Below are 24,538 nucleotides of genomic sequence, written 5' to 3'. Positions count from 1 at the left end.
TTGCCAAAAATGTGCAGTAACCAATTGTTGATTGCCTGTCAGTAATTGATCCTGCCCAATTAGCATCTATATATCCCTCTAAGGAGAATTCTCTCCCTTATACAACAAACCTTGACCTGGAGCACCCTTCAAATAGCGTAGAACTCTAACAATACATTCCCAAAGGGTTGTCCTTGGGTTTTGCATGAATTAATTCAATAGTCCAACATTAAAGGAAATGTTTGGCCTTGTGATGGTTAAATAAATCAGTTTCCCAACTACTCTCCTATATCGTCCAAGGTCAGTTAGGGGCTCCCCCTCACTATCAGACATCTTCACATTTGGATCTATAGGAGTATCCACTGGCTTTGCCCCTAATAGACCTGTTTCTTCCAATAAGTCAAGCACATATTTTCTTTAAGAGAGAGAGATTCCTCACTTTGACCTTGCTACTTCTATGCCCAGAAAATATTTCAAGTGCTCTAAGTCCTTAGTTTGGAACTGGCTTTGTAGGAATTGTTTGAGCTCTTCAATGCCATGCTCATCACTTTTTGTGATAATAATATCATCAACATAGACTGCCAACACAATCTTCCAGAGGTAGTATTTGTACTAAACACTGAGTGATCGACCCTAGATTGTGTCATACCAAATTGTTGTACCACACTACTAAATCTCCCAAACCAGGCCCTCGAAGATTGCTTCAACCCATAAATTGCTTTCTTTAATTGATACACTTTTCCTTCCTCCCCCTAAGCGACATACCCTAGAGGTTGCTCCATATAGACCTCATCTTCTAGGTCACTGTAGAGAAATGTATTTTTAATATCCAACTAAAACAACGGCTAATCAAAGTGTGCAACTAGAGAAATAAGCACACGGAACGAACCCATTTTAGCTACGGGTGAATAGGTATCAAAATAATCAACTCCATAGGTTTGTGCATACCCTTTGGCTACTAAGCGTGTTTTGTATCTCTCCACACTACTAGTACGATGCTTAATAGTATAAGTCTAGTGACACTGACAACCAACTATTTTCTTCCCAGGAGGAAGACAAGTGAGGTCCCAAGTATGATTAGATTGAGGAGCATGAAATTCCTTATCCATCGCCCTCTTTCATTCTGGAGAGAGGAGAGCATCATGAAGATATCTAGGAACAAACACAGACGATAGAAGAAACACAAAATTCCAATAGGACAGAGATAAATGGGCAAATGAAACATAACGGGAGATAGGATGTTCAGTACAAGCACACTTACCTTTAAGAAGTGCAATGGAAAGATCTAAGTGAGACTAATTCATGGATGGAGGATCCAATGATGGCTAAGGCAGAGATGGAGTAGGTTGAAACATGATACCACAAGGGCCGTGAGCATACACTCTATGGATGGGTGGTCGCATTGATTCTTGAACAACAGTAGTCACAGGCACCTCCTCCACTGGTAAGGGGAAAGGAGGTGGAGATAAGTTATCAAGAGAAGTAGGCTTCGTTGATGAAAAGAAAGGAACATTTTCAAAGGTCACATTGGGAAGAATGGAGGAGTGATAAAGAGAAGGGCTGTAACACATACCCTTTTTGGGTCTGAGAGTACCCCAAAAACACACATTAAGAGCACGAGCGTCTAATTTATCCTAACCTAGACCTAGGCGACGAACAAAATAAACACAACCAAAGACACAAGGAAGCAAAGGGAACAGAGATCGAGAAGGAAAGATAATATAGAAATGAGAGGAACCATGCAACACTGGAAATGGCATACAATTAGTGAGGAAGCAAGAGGTAAGGACAACATCACTCCAATATTTTTTTGGAACTGGCATCTGAATCAAAAGTGCTCGAGCAGTATCAAATAAATGTCTATTCTTCTGCTTAGCCACTCCATTTTGTTGTGGAGTAGAGAAGCAAGATGATTGATGTATAATGCCACGAGATTCAAAGAACATATGTAATAGTCACTGGAAATATTCTTTGCATTGTCATTACAAAAATATTTAATGGAGATACAAAATTGATTCTTGATTTCACCATAAAAGGAGAGAAAGATATCAAACACTTATGTATGAGATTTCATTAAATAAATCCAATTCATCCTTAAGAAGTCATCAACAAAGGAAATAAAATACTTAAAACCATTGTAAGACTCAATTGGACAAGGACCCTAAACATCTGAATGAACAAGTTCAAAAAGACTTAGAGACTATAGTAACTTCCCTTCGATCAAAAGAAACCCGATGATGTTTGCTAAGCTGAAAAACTTCGTGCTATAACTCACGGACAAACACAATATCTGGGATAAGACTCTTGAGAGTAGGAAGAGAGGGATGACCCATTCGGTAGTGCCACTACAATGGTGTAATGGAAGAATGTAGAGCTATCTGTGATTCACCACCATCTAGATAATACAATCCTCTAGCTTCATGACCACCACCTATTGTCTTTCTTGTCTCAAGATCCTGAAAAATACAATTGGATGGAAAGAATGAGATGTGTAATCTGAAGAGCTATACTCAAAGTAGCAAGGAAGAGAAGAAAACCATAGAACTGAAGAGAATGTCGAACTGTACTAGCCAGTCGACCAGTCCTTTATTTATAGATGAATATAGTACAAGGTACAAGAAATTACTGGGATGCCCCTGATTAGTGATGGGACACCCAGATGACTTAAATCATTAAACAGGATTAGGCCCATTAACACAAGCCCAGTTACAAGATAAGTTAAACATAAGAATGGGCTAATAAGAACTCTTATCAGCCGAACATAACTCTAACATTCTAACACTCCCCCTCAAGCTAAGCATGGATATCAATCATGTTTAGCTTGCCAAGTATGTCCCTGAACTTCATTGATGCCAGCCCTTTAGTTAATACATCTGCAATCTGCATCTCTGATGGAGTATAAGGCACACAGAGTTCTCTTGAAATAATTCTCTCTCTGACAAAGTGTCGATCAATTTCAATCTGTTTTGTCCTGTCATGCTGCACAGGATTGTTGGCAATGTTGATAGCAGCTTTATTATCACAATACAGCTTGAGAGGACCCTCAGTCTTGATACCAAGCTCATTAAGGAGAGTCCTGAGCCATAAGAGTTCAGCAACCCCGTGTGCCATAGCCCGGTATTCTGCTTCTGCACTTGATCTAGCCACAACATTCTGCTTCTTACTGCGCCATGTGACTAGGTTTCCTCCCAAGAATGTACAGTAACCCGAGGTTGATTTTCTGTCTCCAACAGATCTAGCCCAATCCGCATCAGTGTAGGCTTCAATTTCAAGTCTGCTGTTTTTTCTGAATAGAATTCCTTTCCCTAGGCAAGTCTTCAAGTATTTGAGGATTCTTTCCACTGCTCTCATACGAGGGGTCTTTGGTGAGTGCATGAATTGACTGACAACATGCACTGCATAGGTAATGTCTGGCCGAGTAAGGGATAAGTATATCAGTTTTCCTACCAACTTTTGGTACCTTTCCTTATCACAGTATTCCTCACCCATTGATTCTTGTAATCCATGGCTTGGTTCTATTAGAGTGTCTGCTGGCCTGCACCCCGTCATGCCTGTTTCCTCTAGGAGATCTAGCACATACTTTCTTTGACATATGTAGATTCCTTCTCTTGATCTAGCAACTTCAATTCCAAGAAAGTATCTCAGATTTCCCAGGTCTTTGATCTCAAATTCTGAAGCTAAGAACTCCTTCAGCCTCTTCATCTCTTTCACATCATTTCCAGTAATCACCATATCATCCACATACACAATGAGTGCTGTAAGTTTGTCATCCTGTCTCCTTGTAAACAATGTATGATCTGCACTGCTCTGAGTGTACCCTACTTTCTTCATGGCCAAACAAAGTCTCTCAAACCATGCCCGGGGAGATTGCTTCAAACCATATAATGCTTTCCTTAGTTTACATACCTTCTTTCCAACATCATATCCTGGTGGGGGTTCCATGAATACCTCTTCATGAAGATCACCATTTAGGAAGGCATTCTTCACATCCAGCTGATGAAATTCCCAAGAGAATTTTGCTGCTAGTGACAGTAGAACCCTGATTGTGTTGAGCTTTGCTACTGGGGCAAAGGTTTCCTTGTAGTCAATTCCTTCCTTTTGTGTAAATCCCTTTGCCACAAGTCTAGCCTTGTACCTCTCAATTGACCCATCTTCCCTGTGCTTTACTGTGAATACCCACTTGCACCCAACAGTGCCTTTCCCCTCTGGCAGGTCCACCAATTCCCATGTCCTTGCTTTCATTAGGGCTTTCATCTCCTCATTCATGGCTTCTTTCCACCTTGGATCAGATGCCGCCTCTGAATACCTGGAAGGGACACATACAGAGGAAAGAGCAGACACAAAGGAATGATAGGCAGGGGATAAGTGTGAGTAAGAAACATAATCGGCTATGGGATGCCGAGTGGTACAAGAACGAACAGGCTTACGGAGAGCAATAGGAAGATCCAAATCTGAATTGAGTGAGTCAGAATTACCTTGGATTGTAGAGACAGATTGATCTGAGTTCAACTGGTTGCAATCATGAGGTTGAGGGGCCTTCTTCCTTCTACTGTATGTAAGTATCTCTTTCTCTTGTTTACTGGATCCTTCAGAAGCATCAATTGAATCTAGAGAAGCAACTGGCACAGTGGAAGTCTCACTAGGTTGACCCGGAATGTTACAGCTAGTAGTAGTGGAAGGTGATGAAATAGGAACAAAAAAGAAGGGAGAATGAGAATCCTCTTCCAACCCACTACTCTCCCCCTGAAGAGGATTCTGACAAGACTAGAAGTAGGGTTGAGACTCAAAAAAAACTACATCCCTGGTGACATTTTTTCTTGGAGACAGGATCATAACACTTATACCCCTTCTGCGTAGGAGAGTACCCCAAAAATATTCCCTTTGTAGCCTTAGGATCCAGTTTGGTCTTCTTTGGATCCTTCACATGTATGAAGCATGTACAACCAAAAACCCGCTGGGGAAGAGGAAATTCTGGAAGAGTGGGACACAAAACAGAGAAAGGGGTCTTCATACCCAGTACCTTAGATGGCATCCGATTTATCAGGTATGATGCAGTGAGAACAGCTTGAGACCAATATTGCTTGGGCACATTGTGCTGGAAAAGAAGGGCTCGAGCTGTCTCCAATAGATGCCTGTTCTTGCGCTCAGCGACCCCATTTTGCTGAGGGGTGTAAGCACATGATGATTGATGTAACATGCCTGCATCTTCCATGAATGAGTTCAGGGATCTTTCAAAGTATTCAGCTGCATTGTCTGAACGGAATTGCTTGATCTTTTTATCAAATTGTGTTTCAACCATCTTGCAAAACATCATAGTTATCCGGGAAACTTCTTCACGTCCGTTCAACAGATAAATCCAAGTGCACCGAGAATAATGATCAATAAAACTGATAAAGTAACGAAAGCCATCAATGGAAACAATGGGTGAAGGACTCCAAACATCAGAATGAACCAAATCAAAAGGGGCTTGAATTTCATTACTAGAAATTGGATACATTGATTTACATTGTTTTGACATTTGACACACATCACAAATTAAACTCTGACTCGGAATGCCCTTACATAATTCGGGAAACAACATTGCTAAGGAAGAAAAGGACAAATGACCTAGCCTAGCATGCCACAAGTGCAGCCTAGCTATTGACTCCACACTTTCCGGACTAGTAGTAGAAGCTTGCAAGGCTGAGCTGACATCTTCATCAAAATAGTAGAGGCCCCCATACTCATGACCACTCCCAATCGTTCTCCTCATCAATCTGTCCTGGAAGACACAATGAGAAGGAAAGAAAGTTATACTGCAGTTCAAGTTTTTCGTAAGCTTTGAAACAGACAACAGATTTGAGGTAAGACTAGGAACGTGTAGGACTGATTTAAGAGAGAGATCCTTGCTTAGGTCAACCACCCCCTTTCCAGAGATGGTGGAGAGGGACCCATCAGCTACTCTCATCTTATCCTGGCCAGACAACAAATGATATGTAGAGAATAAGGAGGACATATGTGTCATATGGTCAGTGGCTCTGGAATCAATCACCCAAGAGGTAGAATTAATGGAACTAGATGCACTAAATGCAGAGGCTATACCTGATTTGGCAAGAGAGGTGGAAGCTAAAGAATTGTTCTTCAGACGGGCTAATGCCCGGCTGAGAACCTCTACCTCACTAGCTGTGAAGCCCGAAGTACTTGGTCCAGAGGAGTCGGCAGCCTGCCTTGCGGTGGAAGATGACACTGTCTGAATACTCTGTGAGTTGTCACTACTGTTGTTGTTGGCAAGATTCCCACTTGCTGTGTGGCCCTTATGTTGCCTTTTTTCCTTTCTCAGAGCAGCTGGCTTCAGATGAGGGTACAAGACCCAACATTTCTCCTTTGTGTGTTTCTCACCACCACAATGTGTACACTTGAGGGACTTCTTGTCTGAAAATCTATTCCCCTTAGTGGAGACTAAGGCTGAATGTTCTCCAGGTAGTTCTATTGACTATGTCTGGGAGTCAACTTGCATCTCCTTTCTCCTTACTTCTTCATTCCTCACCAGGTAGTAGACATGGTGAAGCTCAGGTAATTCATCTCTCCCTAGAATCTGTGACCTTATACCTTCATATACAGGGTCAAGCCCCGCCAGAAACTTGAAGGCTCTGCCCTCCTCAATTTGCTTATCATGCCTCCCCTTATCATTAACATTTTTCCAATCCAAAATCAAATGGTGGTCAAACTCTTCCTAGAGGCCTTCCAGTGTTGCAAAGTAGGTTGCCACGGACATGTCTCCTTGCCTTAAGGCTGCAATGTCTTGGTTCAGCCTGTAGATTCTAGCATTGTTCTTTTTCTGGCCATATGTCTTGGATATTTTCTCCCAAATTTTAGCAACTGTGGGGAAGTGATGAACAGTTCTGGCCACCCTAGGAGTCATAGAGGCCAGCAACCAAGACATGACTGTGGCATTTTCCTTGCACCACACTGTGTATTCAGGACTGCCAATTTCTGGTTGTTTCTTGTCTCCATCCAAATAGCCTGTGAGCTCACGAGAGGTAATGAACAACATTGCTGAGACAGACCACTCTCTGAAGTTATACTCATCTAGCAACACACTTATAATCTGCAAGCTATGCAGATTAGGGTTTTCCAAGTTTGAGGACCTTGTAACAGGTCTGTTATCTCTAGAGGAAACTTCACCGGATAGTGAGGACATCCTGACTTCAGTCCAAGAGTTGTTCACAGTGCTGTAGGTGGTTCTGTTTAGGACTGGCCGAAGTGGTCACAGTGTTCACAGTGCTGGTAGAAGTGTTCATAGTTCGGGTACTGTGCAGTGCTGTTTAGGACTGGCCGAAGTAGCAAGCAAGGGGCTGTAACTGAACCAGTTCACAGTGCTAGTAACTGAAGTTACTTCAGTTAGGGTTTGTTCTGCGACCTGAAGTAACTGTGCAGTGCAGTAACTGAAGTTCACAAAGTAGGACTGATAACCGACCTGAAGAAAATCTGTAACTGAAGTTACCACAGTTCTGCCCAAGTCTTGCTGGGGCACGAAGCTGCAACTGTAGAGAAGGCTAAGTCTTTACCACTTGTTCTGCGCAAGTCTTGCTGGAGCACGAAGCTGCAACTGTAGAGGAAGCTCTCCCCCTTTTGGCTAGTGCTAGGACTGCTTCTCTTTGTAGCCCAATAGCTACTATTTGCTGGAGATAATCTAGTAGGACATCTACTTCTGGGTCTTACTTCCCTTGAGTCCTACAACCAAGAGAAACCCTAGGTTCGAACTTGCTTTACTCTCTTACACTCCTAGGTCTTCACTACAGCAACCCAGAAAAGGAAGAGAGAAGATGAAAAGACAGCAAGAGAAGAGAGTGCGCCTGCTGAAACCAGGAAGGAGCTAATGCTCTGATACCATGTAATCTGAAGAGCTATACTCGAAGTAGCAAGGAAGAGAAGAAAACCACAGAACTGAAGAGAATGTCGAACTGTACTAGCCAGTCGACCAGTCCTTTATTTATAGATGAATATAGTACAAGGTACAAGAAATTACTGGGATGCCCCTGATTAGTGATGGGACACCCAGATGACTTAAATCATTAAACAGGATTAGGCCCATTAACACAAGCCTAGTTACAAGATAAGTTAAACATAAGAATGGGCTAATAAGAACTCTTATCAGCCGAACATAACTCTAACATTCTAACAAGATGGAGCAATTCAAAGATTTTGTCAACTTGCTAACAGACATAAGACTAAAGGGAAATTTAGGAACATAGAGCACTAAAGACAGAGTTAAATCAGAATGTAAAGTCACATCACCAGTACCAGAAATAAGAGAGGTAGTACCGTCATCTAGAGTAACCGACTGGGCGGTGGAGGGAGAGGATAAAGATGCAAATAGGTTTGAGGGCCCAGACATGTGATCTGTCGCCCTAGAATCAATAATCCACTGTTTAGAAGAGGAAACAAGACATGTTGTACTTGACTTCGCAAAAGTTGCAGTATTACCAGGGGAAGAAGAAGACAAATGAAGTTTTTCATACTCTTCTCGGGTGATAAAGACCATTTCCTTCTCCTTTCCAATGCCTAAAGCTGTAGACTCATCACCTCACCTGTAGCACCGCTATTTCCTTCTACAACCGCATGATTGGCCCAAGTAGATGGTGAGCCATGTAGGTCATAACAGAAGTTCATGGTATGCCATTCCCGTCCACAATAGCTGCACACTTTGACCTTTCCTCAACCACCAATATTGACACCACAACCTCTAATGTTCCCATATCTACCACCACCACGACCTCCTCTCAGCCACGATTACCACCTCTGGGATAGCTGCCGCTACCACGTGAGCCACCTCTACCACCTCTTGGTTGTGACTAGGGCTGACTTTTCTAATATTGGAGAACCATCTGTATGTGGGCTCGTAACCTTTATGACTCTGGAGAAAACTTTTGATAGTGTGGGTATATCACTTCTACCAAAAATTTGGGCACACACCGATTCAAATTCAGACCTCAACATTAAGAAATCTTGCCACATCCAACTGACCTCTCTGTTTTTGGTGTACTTTGAGATCAACCAAAAGGGCCTGGTATGAATCCAACTCATTGCGCAAACTCTTTAAACTAGCACAGTACTCCACACTCCTATCACTTTGTTGTAGCTGAAAATATTCCTGATATAATTGTTATATTCTAGTTACATTTCCATGTCCAGAATACAACTAGTTGGCATGTTCCTAATTTTTTTTTTCACAGTATCAAATAACATCAAGTTCATACTAATATGAGATTCCATACTGTTCCAAAGACATGTCGTGATCTGTGCATTCTCCTGGATCTAATCATTATACCCTGCAGCCCCTGGATCTGGTTTATTTTCTTTAATATATTTTAAATTTCCCCTGGCTATCAAATTTACCTTAACAGATTTTGCCCTGGTACATAATTTGTACCATTAAGTTTGACTGACATCATCTGGACAGTCATGAAATCAGGTTGCACATCACACTTGTTTCGGTTTCACCGCCAAAAACTGCCATCGATCACAAATAAGTTATTTTTGCAACACACTCCCAAGTCAAACACCTTCCAGAGTCAACAAAAGCACTCAACTGACTTACCATTAATCTGGAAACATCAACAACATAGCCACAACCCCTTAATCTGGAACATCAACACAAGAAACCCTTCTACAAGTCAACTAACCTCACCATTCACAGAACTAAAAAGAGAGAGGGAAAAGACTAAAATAACCCTACGAAGAACATTGTATTTTAACAGTCTTCAAGTGGGGGTAGCCATACAACTTTCATTCTTTCTTTATTCTCACATTTCTCTCTTCCCAAATGGTCCAAACCAAGGCTGCTCTAGCACACCTCCCAATTATCGTTCCCCTCTTTTTTGGCCAAATAAACGTAGAAGGATCAAACAACAAGTTGGCCTCCGCTGGTAAGGACCCCCTACACCCAAACAAGGAAAAAAACCAATTCCAGATATCTGCAACAAAAGAGTAGGAAATTAGTAAGTGATAACAACTCTCATTATCAGATCTGCACAAAACACACCATTTTGGAGAGACATAAATTGGGTCTCCTCTTTTGTAGCATTCCCAAGGTATTAATTTTTCCATGAATTACTTCCCAACAAAAAGCTCTTATTTTAGGGGGGATGGGTTTGCACCAGAACTCTTTAAGGGGAGAAAAGGAGAGGGTGAAAAACTACATAGAGACTTGAAGAAGGAAGCACATGAAAACAAACCCTTAGGGTGAGGGGCTTAGATACGCTTGTCTAACTTATGAGGATCAAACACACACACATACGCACATTGAAGTATTTGAAGCAACTCCAGAACAGCCCTCATTTCATCATCCCTTAACCCTCTACGGAAGCCAAAGTCCCAATTATGGTCTACTAGGAGAATGGGTGGATCATGTACACCTCCTCCTCCAAATTACCATTCAAGAAAGTATTTCTGATGTCCAATTAATTAAGTTCCCAATCTAGATACTGAAGCAATGTTTTTGCATAGTGAACTCCATACACTTGTGTAAAACACTTAGCTACTAGACGAGCCTTGTATCTTTACACCGTGTTATCTACCTTGTGTTTCAAAAAAAGCACCCATTTGCACCCCACAGGTTCATTTCCTTCAAGAAGGTCTACCAACTCCCACTTGCCACTCTTATGTAAGGCATTAATCTCTTCCTTCATTGCATCCGCCCATTCAGAAACTAATGGGGACTTTGCAACACTTTGAGGAATAGGGACACTATCAATGACTTAAAGGAAAGAATGAAATGAGGGTGAAATGTTCTCATAAGATAAAAACTAAGCCATAGGGTGGTGTGTGGTGCATGATCTGACTGTTGTGGAAGGGTTAGAAATCAGGATTGGCATGGCTGAACCAGGTTTGGTGGCTGGCCAATTTTTTTAAATTTTCTAACCCAACCCAGGAACCGATTTCCCGGTGATTTTGAAATTTGAAATTTCAGGATTGATCTTGCACTGAACTGGACCAAATTTGAAACTCAAATTAAAACTGATCATACTTGATATGGAGACCACAATGTGCAGCTCCCAGAGTGGTAGTTCATGCCCAATATCAGTCCCAAAATCAGCCTCCAACTAAAGATCGCATAGTGTGTGTGTGAATCCGATTCAGCAACACTGTTTTAGCAAAAACTGGTCTCCAACTTACTTGAATTGAAGTGGGTATGTGAACCTAATTTGCTCTGATGTTTTTCTTGCAAAAACAAAGTAGAAGACTGATAGAAATCGACCCCTATCAAAGCTAGGTTGAATTAGGGTTTCTGGGAGGCAAGGGAGAAGAGAAGAGAACAAGAGAGTGGAGAGAATTAGCTGAATTGGACTCTCTCATCTTTCTCCTTTATATAGAGCACTCTCCTAATCTAATTGGGAGTTGATCGAAATCAAATTTGGATAAGGAGTTAATCTTTAATTGATAGGCATTATCTTCTTAAGATGATAGGTGCTCCACACCCAGATCCATGCCCATTTTCAACCCAAGTCAAGTTGTCATGTGATCACTTAACTAATCATATTAGTAATGGGCCTTAGGCCCATTTTCTCAAATGGTTTACGTCCCAAGGTGTTTCATGGCCACTTTGGGCCTGAATATTGTATGGAGTGGGACCCACAAAGGTCTCACACAAGTCCATAAGGGTTCAACCCCACCTCTGGTAGAGGTTAGGCCGAATTCACTGCTTAGGGGCAGTGAACCCCTGACCCAATCAGCTTGGGCTTAGTTTTGGCCTAACATTTACACATAAATGATCATTGGATTCATCCACCCTGTGAAGACCCAAGGATAATGGTCTCTTACACCTAACTTGTTGGCCTATAGTCATCAGAACACTGCCCACAGGGAGGGACCTCTTCCTTGACTACAAAATGCAGTGTCACACTCTCTGCTCATACGGATCCCGGGATTAAAACCTTTTGCAAACCTTTTTAAATAAAATAATAATATAGCATATAAATACATTATGCAAATCAGATTTCAAATATAGTTGAAATCCATTATTGATAGTTTAGGTTTCCATCAGAGAGAGTGTAAACCCTGATATACACTTAGTCTAGCAAATGGGCCAATCTCATTACTATGATCACCCACTTAGGTAACATCCCAAACTATCCCAACATGCCTAGATATTTGACCCTTGATGGATTTGGATTTCACTGGTTACACAGTTTTAGGTTGCTCCATGTTTGTCCTGTAGCTACAGTAGTTCGAACAAGAAGAAGAAGAAGAAGAAGAAGAAGAAGAAGAAGAAGAAGAAGAGAATAGTTGAACCTGATAGACTAAACCCTATCAGTCAACCCTTACTATGGATTAGCCTCTAATTAGTAATACAAAGACTAAACTGCCCCCACTTAAGTATGGGACATGAAGTCTCTATTAAAACTACCACATAAGCACATAACTTAACAGAAATAAAATGACTAATCTACCCTTATTCAGCTAGCTCTAACACTCCCCCTCAAGCTGGAGAATATATGTCATATAATCCTAGCTTGTTACATATATAGTTCACTCTCCCTGAGCTTAAGCCTTTTGTAAACAAATCTTCCCATTGATCACCTGAGCCCACATGTTCTGTGCTTATCTCTCTAGTAAGGACATTCTCCCTCACAAAGTGGCAATCAATCTCTATGTGCTTTGTTCTCTCATGAAAAACAGGGTTAGATGAGATGTGGAGTGCAGCTTGATTGTCATAGTACAATTTCATAGGTCTATCCATGGAGAACCCGATTTCTTGTAGGAGATTCCTCAGCCATACTAATTCACATGTAGTGTGTGCCATGGCTCTGTATTTGGCTTCAACACTGCTCCTTGCCATAACCGTTTGCTTCTTACTCTTCCATGTCACAAGATTTCTTCCAAGAAATGTGCAGTAACCTGTAGTAGATCTTCTATCCGACACTGAGTCTACCCAATCTACATCTGTATACCCAATTACCTCAAGTCTTCCTCCTGGTTTGTACAATAACCCACGGCCTGGAGCTCCCTTCAGGTACCTTACAATTCTAAGAATTGCATCCCAGTGAGGTATCCGAGGGTTCTGCATAAATTGGCTCACCACATTGACTGCAAAGGAGATGTTTGGTCTCATGATAGTCAAATAGTTCAGCTTCCCCACTAACCGTCTATACCTTTTGGGATCATCAAATATTTCCCCTGTATCACTGCTCAACTTAGCATTTGGCTCCATGGGAGTTTCAGCCGGTTTTGCACCTAACAGTCCTGTTTCATCAAGTAGATCAAGAACATATTTTCTTTGGCACAGGTTTACACCTTGTCTTGATCTAGCAACTTCTATACCCAAGAAATACTTCAATGTCCCAAGGTCTTTTGTTTGAAAATGATTTTGTAGAAAGACCTTTAGTTTATTGATCCTCAATTTTTCACTACCAGTTAAGACAATATCATCCACATAGACCACTAATAAAATCTTTCCGGCTTCTGAATCTTAGCTGAACACCGAGTGGTCAACCTGGCATTGTTTCATTCCAAAATTCTTCACCACTTCACTAAACTTCCCAACCATCCACTGATTCTGGAAGTAACCCCTTTTAAAGTTTCAGCACAGATAGGGCAGTAAAGAGATAGCCGAAGTGTTCTCACTCAGTCCCAACCTGTAACTGCTCTTTTCATTCTCAGTTCGAGGAAGGAGAAAGAGGAAGGACTGTGATCAGAGAAAAAAAGGTCTAGAGTGTACTGTCCCATTCTGATACCATGTTTTCCAGAGAAGAAGCAAAGGAGAAGTAGAGAAGAAGGAGAAGAGAAGAGAAGAGAAGAGAAGAGAAGAGAAGAGAAAAGAATGTGAGGAAGAAAAAACTGTATCTGGCGGTGCCAGAGACGGTATTTATATTATAGGGCAACCAAAAGGAAATAATAAAAAGTAAAAAGACAGAAGTGTCCCTGCGGCACATAACTGAATAAATTACATTATATTAGCTTGCTTGATGAGGAGGGGAATAGAGAGGTTTCAAAAAAAAAAAAAAAATTCAAGGGAGATCATACAGGTCATCTTGGGATGGTGATTGTTGGATCACTGGTATCTTTTTTCATAGGTTCAGAGCACGGGCATAAGCAGATTAATTTGGGGGCACAGGCAAAAAGTGCTGCAAACAAGAGGATGGATGTACTCAGGGTAACATAATTGATGTACAATCAGTTTCCTCAAATGGATATGGAAAAGAGAAGCCAGGACAGAGACTAAATGCAAATAAGGGAGATTATGTTGAAGTGCATGTTGGAAGGACAACTGTGGACTTATGCAAAGGTGGATTGAGGTTTCAGGGAGATGAGGTGGATGCATCTAAAACAGGTGTACTGTATCATCATTAAAAGAAGGTATTGAAGGATAGTATAGCAAGAAGGGCAGAGAAATCTTTGACTGATTTGCATTACAAAGGTTTTTTTCCTGGTTGATAGGTGGATTATGTGGGGCTAGTCCATGTAAAAACTCAAGAAAGTCTACAAAAGGAGATGAATCAAAGATTTACAAAATCCTGATGATGCTGGTTTAGTAATGTGAGTTGCAGGATAAGTTACTGATCCAGTGTTATGGTGTGACTTACATATCAACCATTTCTATAAAATGGAATTACCGGTTACTGATCCCCCCCCAAAAAAATTGAGACTGTCAAATGTTGAGATCTCAGCACTATTAAAATCTCTAGGTCTAGACTCTAGAGAGCTGGCTAGAGAATTAGATGTGGTTTGCAGTTGGGCTAACAGGTAAGCAAACAATGTTGACTCACTTGTAGGACAAGGAATCCACAAGGGTTAGGTAGCTTGGGCTAGCCTAAGTTTTGTAATTATTACTGTACATATTACTTCAATTTCAATGAATGTACTTTACAGTTACCATTCAAAAAAAAAACATCACGAGAAAATTATCACACAATATTTACCAGAAGAATTTCTTTATCTTATTCATTATTATGATAGGCTATTGTGTTTAAGTTTCTCCTACTTATGTGCTTGGTCTTCCTACTAAAGCATTGTAATTGTGAAGCTCAAATTGTTTAACAGATTAGCTACCGTGAAAGATGATGGAACTGTGGAATTTGAAGTACCAGTTGATGTGAAACCTGAAGGCTTTGATTTTAGAGCTGATGATGTATATAGTGTTTCTGTTGATGATGAACCTCTTCACTCTACAGACCTTCAGTACATACCACCACTCCAAATAGTAATGCTTATTGTTGGTACACGTGGAGACGTACAACCATTTATTGCCATTGGTAAACGTTTGCAGGTTGTGACTGCATTTCTAATTTCCTATATTTGTTGAAATTTAGATTCTAGGTTTTCTTATTTACTTTGTTTTGTTATCTTGTTCCAAACCATCAAACAAAACCAAGAAACTATGGTTAATAGATAAAATAGCATGCTGCAAAGTTGTCCATTGTTCTTTAAGTCTACATAATAGAGTAAATTCAAGCAAAGTTTAAACTCACAGAATATGTCAAATAATTCTAATAGATCAACCAAGTAATCTTTCATACAAACAAAAGCTAAGATTTAATGTTGCATACTTGCATTCAAAAAGAATTTTGAGTTGGGTCCAAGTGGTCATCATCTTCATTGGGCAGGTGATTATTGCTGTTCTACAAATCTACAATACTATTGCCAACTCATTGTATATTAATACAATCTTCTGTACTCGTTTACGTAGTGCCAATAGTTTTGAATAGGGATATGCTGATTATAGTAATATTTCATACTGGTACACATGACAGAAATTTTTCATGGAAATATTAGGAAATATGTTGACATTTTAAACCATGGTAATGAAGAAAAGAATATATGGTGCAAGAGGAAGGTTATGACTTTTGAACTCTAGCCTACAAGAAAGGATGCTTGACACAACCTGTTCTGCATATCATTCAGTGGTAAGAATAGAGATGACAAGGGAGGACAGGGGCAAGAGAAAACAGGCAAAGAATTGAGAGAACAAAATTGGATCTGGTGGCTACCCACTTGTTATTTATATTAGGGTGTCTAATAAGGGATTAAAGTACGTAAGCGGCCTTGTGACACTTGAGTATAGAGTACAAACTCCCCCTCAAGTTGGGTCATATATGTTATTCATTCCCAACTTGTTATAGATTTCATTGTGTCTCAAGCTAGCTAGACCCTTTGTGAAAACATCATCCAGTTGCTCTTTAATGCCAACATAAGGAATACAAATTACACCCATCTGCATCTTTTCTCTGATAAAATGCTTGTCAATCTTTATATGCTTCATCCTGTCATGCTGGACAGGATTATGTTCTATGTTAGTAGCAGCTTTATTATCACAGTATAATGGTCTAGTGCAGTAGGGCTTAGTGGTGGAAATCCCAACTTTGCAAGAATGATCTTCAGCCACCACACTTTTGCAACCTCATGTGCCATATCATGATACTTTGCTTTAGTGCTTGGTCTAACTACAAGAGTTTGTTTCTTGCTCGTCCAAGTCACAAAGTTACCTCCAACAAAGGTATAATTCCCTGTAGTGTATCTCCTGTTATCTACAAATCCAACCCAATCAACATTAGTATAGACCTCCACCCTTAGATGCCCACTCTTGGCAAAGAGGATGTCTCTCTCAGGGTGAGGTAGAACTATATACACTTCTTCTTCAAGATCCCCTTTCAAGAAGGCATTCTTGATATCAAGCTAGTGTAACTGTCACCCGAGATTTTTTCCCAAGTGAGAAGGACCTGGTTAGAGTTAATCTTAGCAATGGGTGCAAATGGTTTCTATGTAATTGATCTCATATGTCTGTGAAAATCCCTTGGCCACCAATCTAGCTTTATATCTCTATGTGGCCCCATTTGGAAATTGCTTTATTGAGAACACCCACTTGCATCCTACTAGTTTCATCCTTTGGGGAAAATATACTATCTCCCATGCATTGTTCTTATGAAAAAGGTGTGGTTCGTAATTTCGTGATATTTAGCGAATTTCCCCAAAACATCTCAGTCTTGCTAGGTGGGATACAAAACTTTTTGGGAATCTTTTTTGCTCCCATTTTCTTCAATGTTTTGCTAATATGTTGGTGATATTTCAGATTCATTGATTATATTTTTTTAAGATTTAAAAGTTCTAAATATTATTAAAAGCTTTTTTATTTCATTCAAATCATCATTTTTTTAAGAACCAATGGGGAATTGGTGATTGGATAGTTGGCATACTATTTTGATATGGTTTGCTTACTTAGTCATTATAATTAAAAAAGAAAAGAAAAATGCATACAGCTACAAAGGAGGATTCTCAATTTAATCAAGACATATAGTAACAAAAAGACAAAAGGGCAAGTAAATGACATATTTAATGAAGATGAGATAGCTAAAAGACTAAAAGGGGGACAAAGAGAAAAAAACCTATTAAGGTCTTAATTTTCTCCTATTTGATTTATATATTTCTCGATTATGTATTTTTAAGCCTTAAATGTTCAACTAAACTTCTTCCAACAATTCCCTGAAGTTTTATTTACTAATTGCATATTTTGAGTTAACTTTCCTAATTTTTTAGATTTTCTAAATATCTTAGAAAAATTACAAATTATCTCTAAAATCTCTCCATCTCTATATAGTGAAATGTCCATAGAAATTGAAATTGTAAACCATGGAGATAGTAGATATTTAAGCATGATAAGGAGATAATCTATTATGAGTAGTATAATTTGCAATAAGATACCAAGTAGCACATGAGTGAGTACCTTTATGAATGGTAATGGGAACATTAAGATTATTAGAAGAAACACCTGGTTAATTTGAATATGTATTTTTCTTTTAGGTTTGCCTCATGAAAGTTTGTTGGAATAGGTTGATAGCTTTTGGTTGCTTCATGCCTTGTGATATGGCGCTGATCGCATCCTTAGGGTGATAGGAATAAATAGGGTGTAAGATGATGTCGATGACATGGGAATAGGTAAAGGAAACTGCATTTGCCTCTCTTCAAGTTCATTAGATTTCTACCCTTAAGGAGAGGTAGGATAGAATAGTTGACTTTGTAAGAAGGATACATCCATGGATATAAGGACTTTTTGAGAAGACAAATCATAACACTTATAGCCCTTATGAGCTGATGGATATTAAAGGAATATACAAGAAATGGATTTAGGATCCAACTTGCTATGTGATGGAGACAAGTCATGAATAATGCATGACAACCAAACATACAAAGGGGAATAGAGAATAAGGGAGGTTGGGGGAAAAACAACTAATGGGGGGGCTTGAACTATAGGATTTGTGATGGCATGCAATTAATCATGTAAGCCGAAATTACAACATTTGCCTATAACTTCTTCGGAACATGTATATGAAACTTAAGGTCACTTGCCTCTAGAAGATATCTGTTCTTCCTCTTAGCTTCACCGTTCTATTGAGGTGTTTTGGGGCAAGATTCTTGATGAATAGAACCATTTATAGAATGGAACTGGTTCACTTCCCCTTTAAAGTATTCTCTTGCATTGTTTGAACGAAAAACTTAAATCCCCGACATGAAACTAACTGAATTATCATATGAATGGAAGTCTTGATTTACTTTAAGAACTTACTTGTGGGGTCAAAGTAAATAAATTTATGTATACTTTGAATAATCATCAATAAAATATTTGTAGCCACCAGTAATTTAAAAGGCATGCCTCAGGCATGCCTAGGTGCACAAGCAAGGTGCATTTTAGGGTATGTGCCTCACCTAGGTCCGAGCTGCAATACTTTCTAAAGGCGCACTCCTAGTAAACTTAGGCGTGTGCCTGGTGTGCTTTGCGCTTATGCCCAGGCGCACACCTTTTGAAAATCTGTGCATTTTCTCTGTTTTGCTGTTTTTTTTTTGTGTACAGAGCGGAGAGAACTCCATATTTGCTAATGTTGCTCATTCATTCATCCTAATAAAAGATATTTTTAAAAGAAACTTAAAGCTACAAAACCTTTTTTTATTGGGATTAAGAATTTAAGACCCTGATATGGACTTGTGTGCGCTTCCCTCTAAGGGCTTGGTAAAAGGTGGCTCACAGAATAAGGAATGCATAATGTTTAAAATCACATTAGCTGTTTGAAGTAATGCAATTAGGAAAAAATAAAGAGATTAAGACTTTACATGCTTGAATATGTTTTATATGTTATGCTTGATTTTATTTTTAAATTTTCATTTCAAATATGTTTTAAATGTTATGCTTATGTATTTTAATTTGAGATAATAGTTTTTTTAAACATATATTTTAAAATATAAGTTTATTTTTTTAATTAATAATTTGTTTACCATTTTAATATTTTGAATTTTTGGCATTTTTTTGAATTTTGTTTTTTGCATTTTTGTGCCATGCTTCAAAATGGTATGCACCTTGCCTTGCTCTTCGCGCCTCAGGTGCAAAATGGCCCTTGCACTTTTTTTGCACCTTGCGGTTTTAAAACACTGTTAGCCACCTCTATCAATGATAGAGGAAGGCATCCACATTAGAATGCAAAATATGGAAAAGAAAATAAGATGTTTTATTACTTTGAGGAAACAATGTTCTACAATGTTTATTGAACTGACATGTAGGTCATTGCAGAAAAGAGATTGAAACAGACTTAAAACTCAAGAAAGAAGGCCTTTAATGAATTATGCGACCCAAGCAATATATATATATATATATATATATATATATATATATATATATGGCTTTTCCTTTTTGTTAAGCCATGTCTTCTAACCAACAACATTATCAAGTTTGTACTCCTTGAAGTGGCAATTACTTTCATCAAAGATTTATTGGTAGAGAAGTGATATATAGTTTTTGTCATGATTCATGAGACCTTTAGGTTTCTTACACGTTAACTGATGGAGCCTTTAATATGGATGGTTTATTAATGCAACTGAGTATCTATAAGTTTTTCTGATCATATTGTTGAATAGGTTGCCCGTTTTGGAAGTTTATGTTGACATGGGTATCAACATGCAGGATTATGGTCATCGTGTTAGGTTGGCAACCCATGCAAATTTCAAAGAGTTTGTCTTGACTGCTGGGTTGGAGTTTTATGCTTTAGGTGGGGATCCAAAAGTTCTTGCTGGCTGTAAGTCACCTACACCTTTTAGGGCCTATAATCCATTATCCTCCCCTGGATAACTCTTCATGCTTGTGGATAATTTTTATTGTCTCATCATTGTTTGAACTACTAAAAAGATATAATTTTATATTCAAATTTGATTTGATCTAATTCCAATATTCCATTTAAAATTTTTTTAGGACAGTGATATAGAATGTGTGGCAATGGCCAGAAAAGGACAAAACTTATTCTTTCATGGTAATTTGTAGCCAAGTTCTAAAGTATCACACGTATTAGTTCATGTTGGCTGATATGTCATTTTTGGGTCCTCCCAATGTGATTTCCATATGGATATTTGCAGATCTGTGTTTTTTCTGTGGTATTGATACGTATCTCTCTCACTATATATGGATTTCTCAACAAAAGTCATGTGGATTAGGAGAGTGCAATATGTTAGGTTACAGTTTCTAGTTATCTAAAATCTCTGCTGCTTGAATAGATATCATGAGATACCACCCAATGGAGAATATCATTGAACAAAGGTTCATGGAAATAGGTTTATGGAGAAGATCATTGAATGTTGATGCAAAACATTTGTAGCTTGAAGAGACGAAAGTTGAGGGTACATTGACTTTGAAGATTAGGGAAGTGAAATGGGCTTTGGTGATGCTGGTAGGAGTTGAACAAAGGTTCATGGAAATAGGTTGATGGAGAAGATCATTGAATGTTGAAGAAAAAAATTTGTAGCTTGAAGAGATGAAAGTTGAGGGTAGATTGACTTTGAAGATTAGGGAAGTTAAAGGGGCTTTGGTGATGCTGGTAGGAGTTGAGGCTGTGGAATGGTTCAAGAGCTTTGTTGCAAGCTGTCTTATTGAGTGGGGAAAAGGAGTTGAAAGTCATGAAGATGGAAGGGAGGAGAAGATATGACGAGAAAGAAAGAGGAACACCAAAGGTGATTTCATAGCTGTTTTCTGAATTGTTTGGTAATGGGAGGAACAATTAGTGTGTTTCCCTGAAGGAAGAAGAAGTCAATGCTGGAAGGAAAATTGCAGTGTGTTGCAACAGTTTTTAGAATGGTTGGAAGGAGTACAAACGAAATTCAATTACTTGGGAGATGAAGTGAAGACATGAGAAACAGAGAAGGAAGAAGAGCATTGCCTCATCAGAGATGAGGGATCTCTGCTTGAAGTTGTGACAACTGCAAAGTCGAATGGTAAAGGAAAGATCCTTGTCAGTTCTGGGAAAGAAGATTGGGAGAGAAAATTGGTGGTTGAGGCCAGGGAACTGTAAGAGATTGGAGGAAAGTTGCTGTTTCTATCACTCAGTATGAAAAAAGTAAAGCCCTGCTTGATCTGCAAGAGGACAAGGTAGAGGTTGCTTTGGAGGTTGTCCAGGGTGAATGTGGTATTGTAACGATTTCCAAGTGGTGCCCTTTTTCTAATACAAAATAAATTTTATGTAGGGGATGGTGTGATTGTGAGAGTTATCCAGCTGCCTTTTCATCTTTGGAAGCAAGAACTGTTTGAATTCAATCGCTTTGATTTGTGCTGGAAAGCTAGATGGTGTCTTCCAAGTTGATCTTCACTTCGCTGCTGTGATGTTAAGTGGAGTAAAGCCACAAGAAATACTGAGGAAGATTGAGGTGCTAGCAGGAAGTTTGTGCTATTTTACATGGTTGGCAACTACCATTGAAGCTGCTTTGTGGAAAGAAGATAACATCGTAGAAGATGAAGAGGTGGAAGAGGATGTGCTGTGTAGCAAATTGAGACTGGGTGATTTAAATGCAAATGGAACTTTCTCAAAAATAGTTAAGCAATGCCTGGAATTGGTAAAGGGTGGGGGTCAGGGGGAAGTATTCAGACACTTAGAAGATCTGTGGTGGTGCGTGGTAGGTCTTTTGTTCAGGAGCTGAACAGTGATACTTTTGGACCGGTAGGTTGTAGTTTTGATGGATGCTGTGAAATCCCTATTCGATTCTAGGTTAAAGTAGAGAAGAAGAAGAGAAGAAGAAGAAGAGAAAGAAGAAGAAGGGTTCAGCCAGATTAGGAAAAATCAGTCCACCTCTAGCTGACCCACTTGTATTTATCTCCAATAACATAGTTACAAGAAAAGACCATATTGTCCCTCATAAGTGATGGGACACATAACTTAAACTTAAATAAACTAGACCTTTCACTCTCAAATAGATAAACCCAAATGACCAAAATACCCCTGATTTGTGTATTCTAATACCCCCCCTCAAAATGGAGAGTATATGTCATATAGTCCCAGCTTGTCACAAATATAATCTACTCTGCCCCGAGACAATCCCTTTGTAAAGAGATCTGCCCACTGATTTCCTGAGCTCACATGAGATGTGGTTATCACTCCACTTTTCACTTTCTCTCTCACAAAGTGACACTCGACCTCAATATGTTTGGTTCTCTCATGGAAGACTGGGTTGGAAGAGATGTGAACAGCAGCTTGGTTATCACAGTATAGTCTCATGGGTTTTTTAACCAAGAACCCCATCTCTTGTAGCAAGTTCTTCAACCATATTAGTTCACATGTGGTATGAGCCATAGCCCTGTACTCAGCTTCTGCACTACTCCTTGCCACCACTGTTTGTTTCTTGCTCTTCCAAGTTACAAGATTGCCACCAAGGAAGGTACAATACCCTGTGGTTGATCTTCTGTCTGATATAGAACCAGCCCAATCAGCATCTGTATACCCTACTATTTCAAGAGTCCCTCCACTTTGGTATAGCAAACCACGACCTGGAGCACCCTTCAGGTACCTAACAATCCTTAGAACTGATTCCTAATGAGGAATCCAAGGATGTTGCATAAACTGACTCACCATACTCACAACAAATGATATATCTAGTCGGGTAATAGTCAGATAATTCAACTTTCCCACCAGCCTCCTGTATCTTCCAGGATCATCAAACTCTTCACCTGCATCAACACTCAACTTGACATTAAGTTCCATAGGAGTCTCTGCTGGTTTAGCACCTAACAGTCCTGTTTCTTCAAGTAGGTCAAGAACATATTTTCTTTGACATAAGTTAATTCCATGCCTTGACCTTGCAACTTCTATTCCCAGGAAGTATTTCAGCTTACCCAAATCTTTCGTATTGAAGTGGTCCTGTAGGAATTTCTTCAGCCTGTCAATCCCGTTCCTGTCACTCCTAGTTATGACAATATCATCCACATACACCACTAGCAAGATTTTCCCATCTTTTGAGTCATGGCTTAACACAGAATGGTCTACCTGACACTGTTTCATCCCAAATTCTTTCAAACCTCCCAAACCATGCGCGTGGAGATTGTTTCAATCCATAAATTGCCTTTTTGAGTCTACAAACCTTACCAACCTCCCCCTAAGCAACAAACCCTGGCGGTTGCTCCATATACACTTCAATGAGATCACCATGTAGGAAAGCATTTTTGATGTCCAGTTGCACAAGAGGCCAATCATACATTGCAGCTAATGAAATCAACACCCGAACTGAACCAATTTTAGCCACAGGAGAAAATGTCTCCATATAGTCCACACCATACAGCTGAGAATAGCCCTTGGCCACTAACCTGGCCTTCAATCGCTCCACACTGCCATCTGGAAGATACTTCACTGTGTAGACCCACTTATACCCAACAACATGCTTACCAGGAGGAAGAGTAGTAAGTTCCCACGTGTGATTGTGTTGTAGAGCAGAGAGTTCCTCTTCCATGGCTTGCCGCCACCTTGGGGAGGTAAGGGCTTTCTGGACAGTCTTGGGAATGGAAACAGATGATAGCAATGATATAAATTTGCGATGAGAAGCAGAAAGGTGAGCAGCTGAAACATAGTGTGAAATAGGATGAGAAGTACAACTCCGTTTACCTTTCCACAGGGCAATAGGAAGATCAAGGTCTGAGGAAGAAGAAGCAATGACAGGATCTGTCGACGAGGGCTGAATTGGAGGAGGGGCCGGTGCTCTTCTGTGAGTATACACGTGTTTGATTGGTGGCCTCTCAGTAGTAACTGGCATGGGAGGTGAATCTACAACTGGAATGGGAACCACGGGAAGGGGATCCGCAACAGGGACAGGAAGAGGAACTACGGAGGAAGGAGAAGAAACCACAAGTTAGGGTTATAGCACTTATACCCTTTCTGAGTCCTTGAGTAGCCAAGGCAGATACACTTAGTAGCTCGTGCATCTAACTTGTCTAAACTAGGCCCCAAGTTTTGAACAAAACAAACACATCCAAAAACTCTTGGGGTGAGAGGAAATGGAGACAAGGTGGGAAACAACACTGAGAAGGGGGATTGACTTCCAAGGATGGACATGGGCATCCGATTGGTGAGGAAACAAGATGTGAGGACAGCATCACACCAAAAATGCTTTGGGACATTCATATTAAGAATCAAAGACCGAGCAGTTTCAAGGAGATGTCGATTTTTCCGTTCAGCTACACCGTTCTGTTGTGGGGTGTAGGCACAAGAAGTTTGATGAATTATCCCATGGTGCTCTAAGTATTGCTGAAATGGTATTGATGTGTACTATTTGGCATTATCGGAGCGAAGAG

General features: G+C 39.8%; 1 protein-coding gene across 3 annotated transcripts in view; it reads left to right on the top strand.

Annotated features, from left to right (window-relative positions):
* Nucleotides 1–24,538, top strand: part of LOC104602150 (sterol 3-beta-glucosyltransferase UGT80A2-like) — a 104,825-nt gene that overhangs the window by 20,838 nt on the left and 59,449 nt on the right. For 2 of the 3 annotated variants that reach the window (XM_088901653.1, XM_010265737.3), the window contains exons 3-4: nt 14,984–15,226; nt 19,904–20,015. In XM_088901653.1, the coding sequence (XP_088757779.1) occupies nt 14,984–15,226; nt 19,904–20,015 (355 nt within the window). The remainder of the gene's footprint in view (nt 1–14,983; nt 15,227–19,903; nt 20,016–24,538) is intronic. The other variant, XM_010265738.3, reaches the window with a different exon arrangement.

The sequence above is a fragment of the Nelumbo nucifera genome, chromosome 3 (assembly GCF_055504915.1).
Source record: "Nelumbo nucifera cultivar China Antique chromosome 3, China Antique-T2T, whole genome shotgun sequence".
Taxonomy (NCBI): Eukaryota; Viridiplantae; Streptophyta; class Magnoliopsida; order Proteales; family Nelumbonaceae; genus Nelumbo; species Nelumbo nucifera.
The sequence above is the reverse complement of the archived record's forward strand: the minus strand, read 5'-3'. Positions and strand labels throughout refer to the sequence as shown.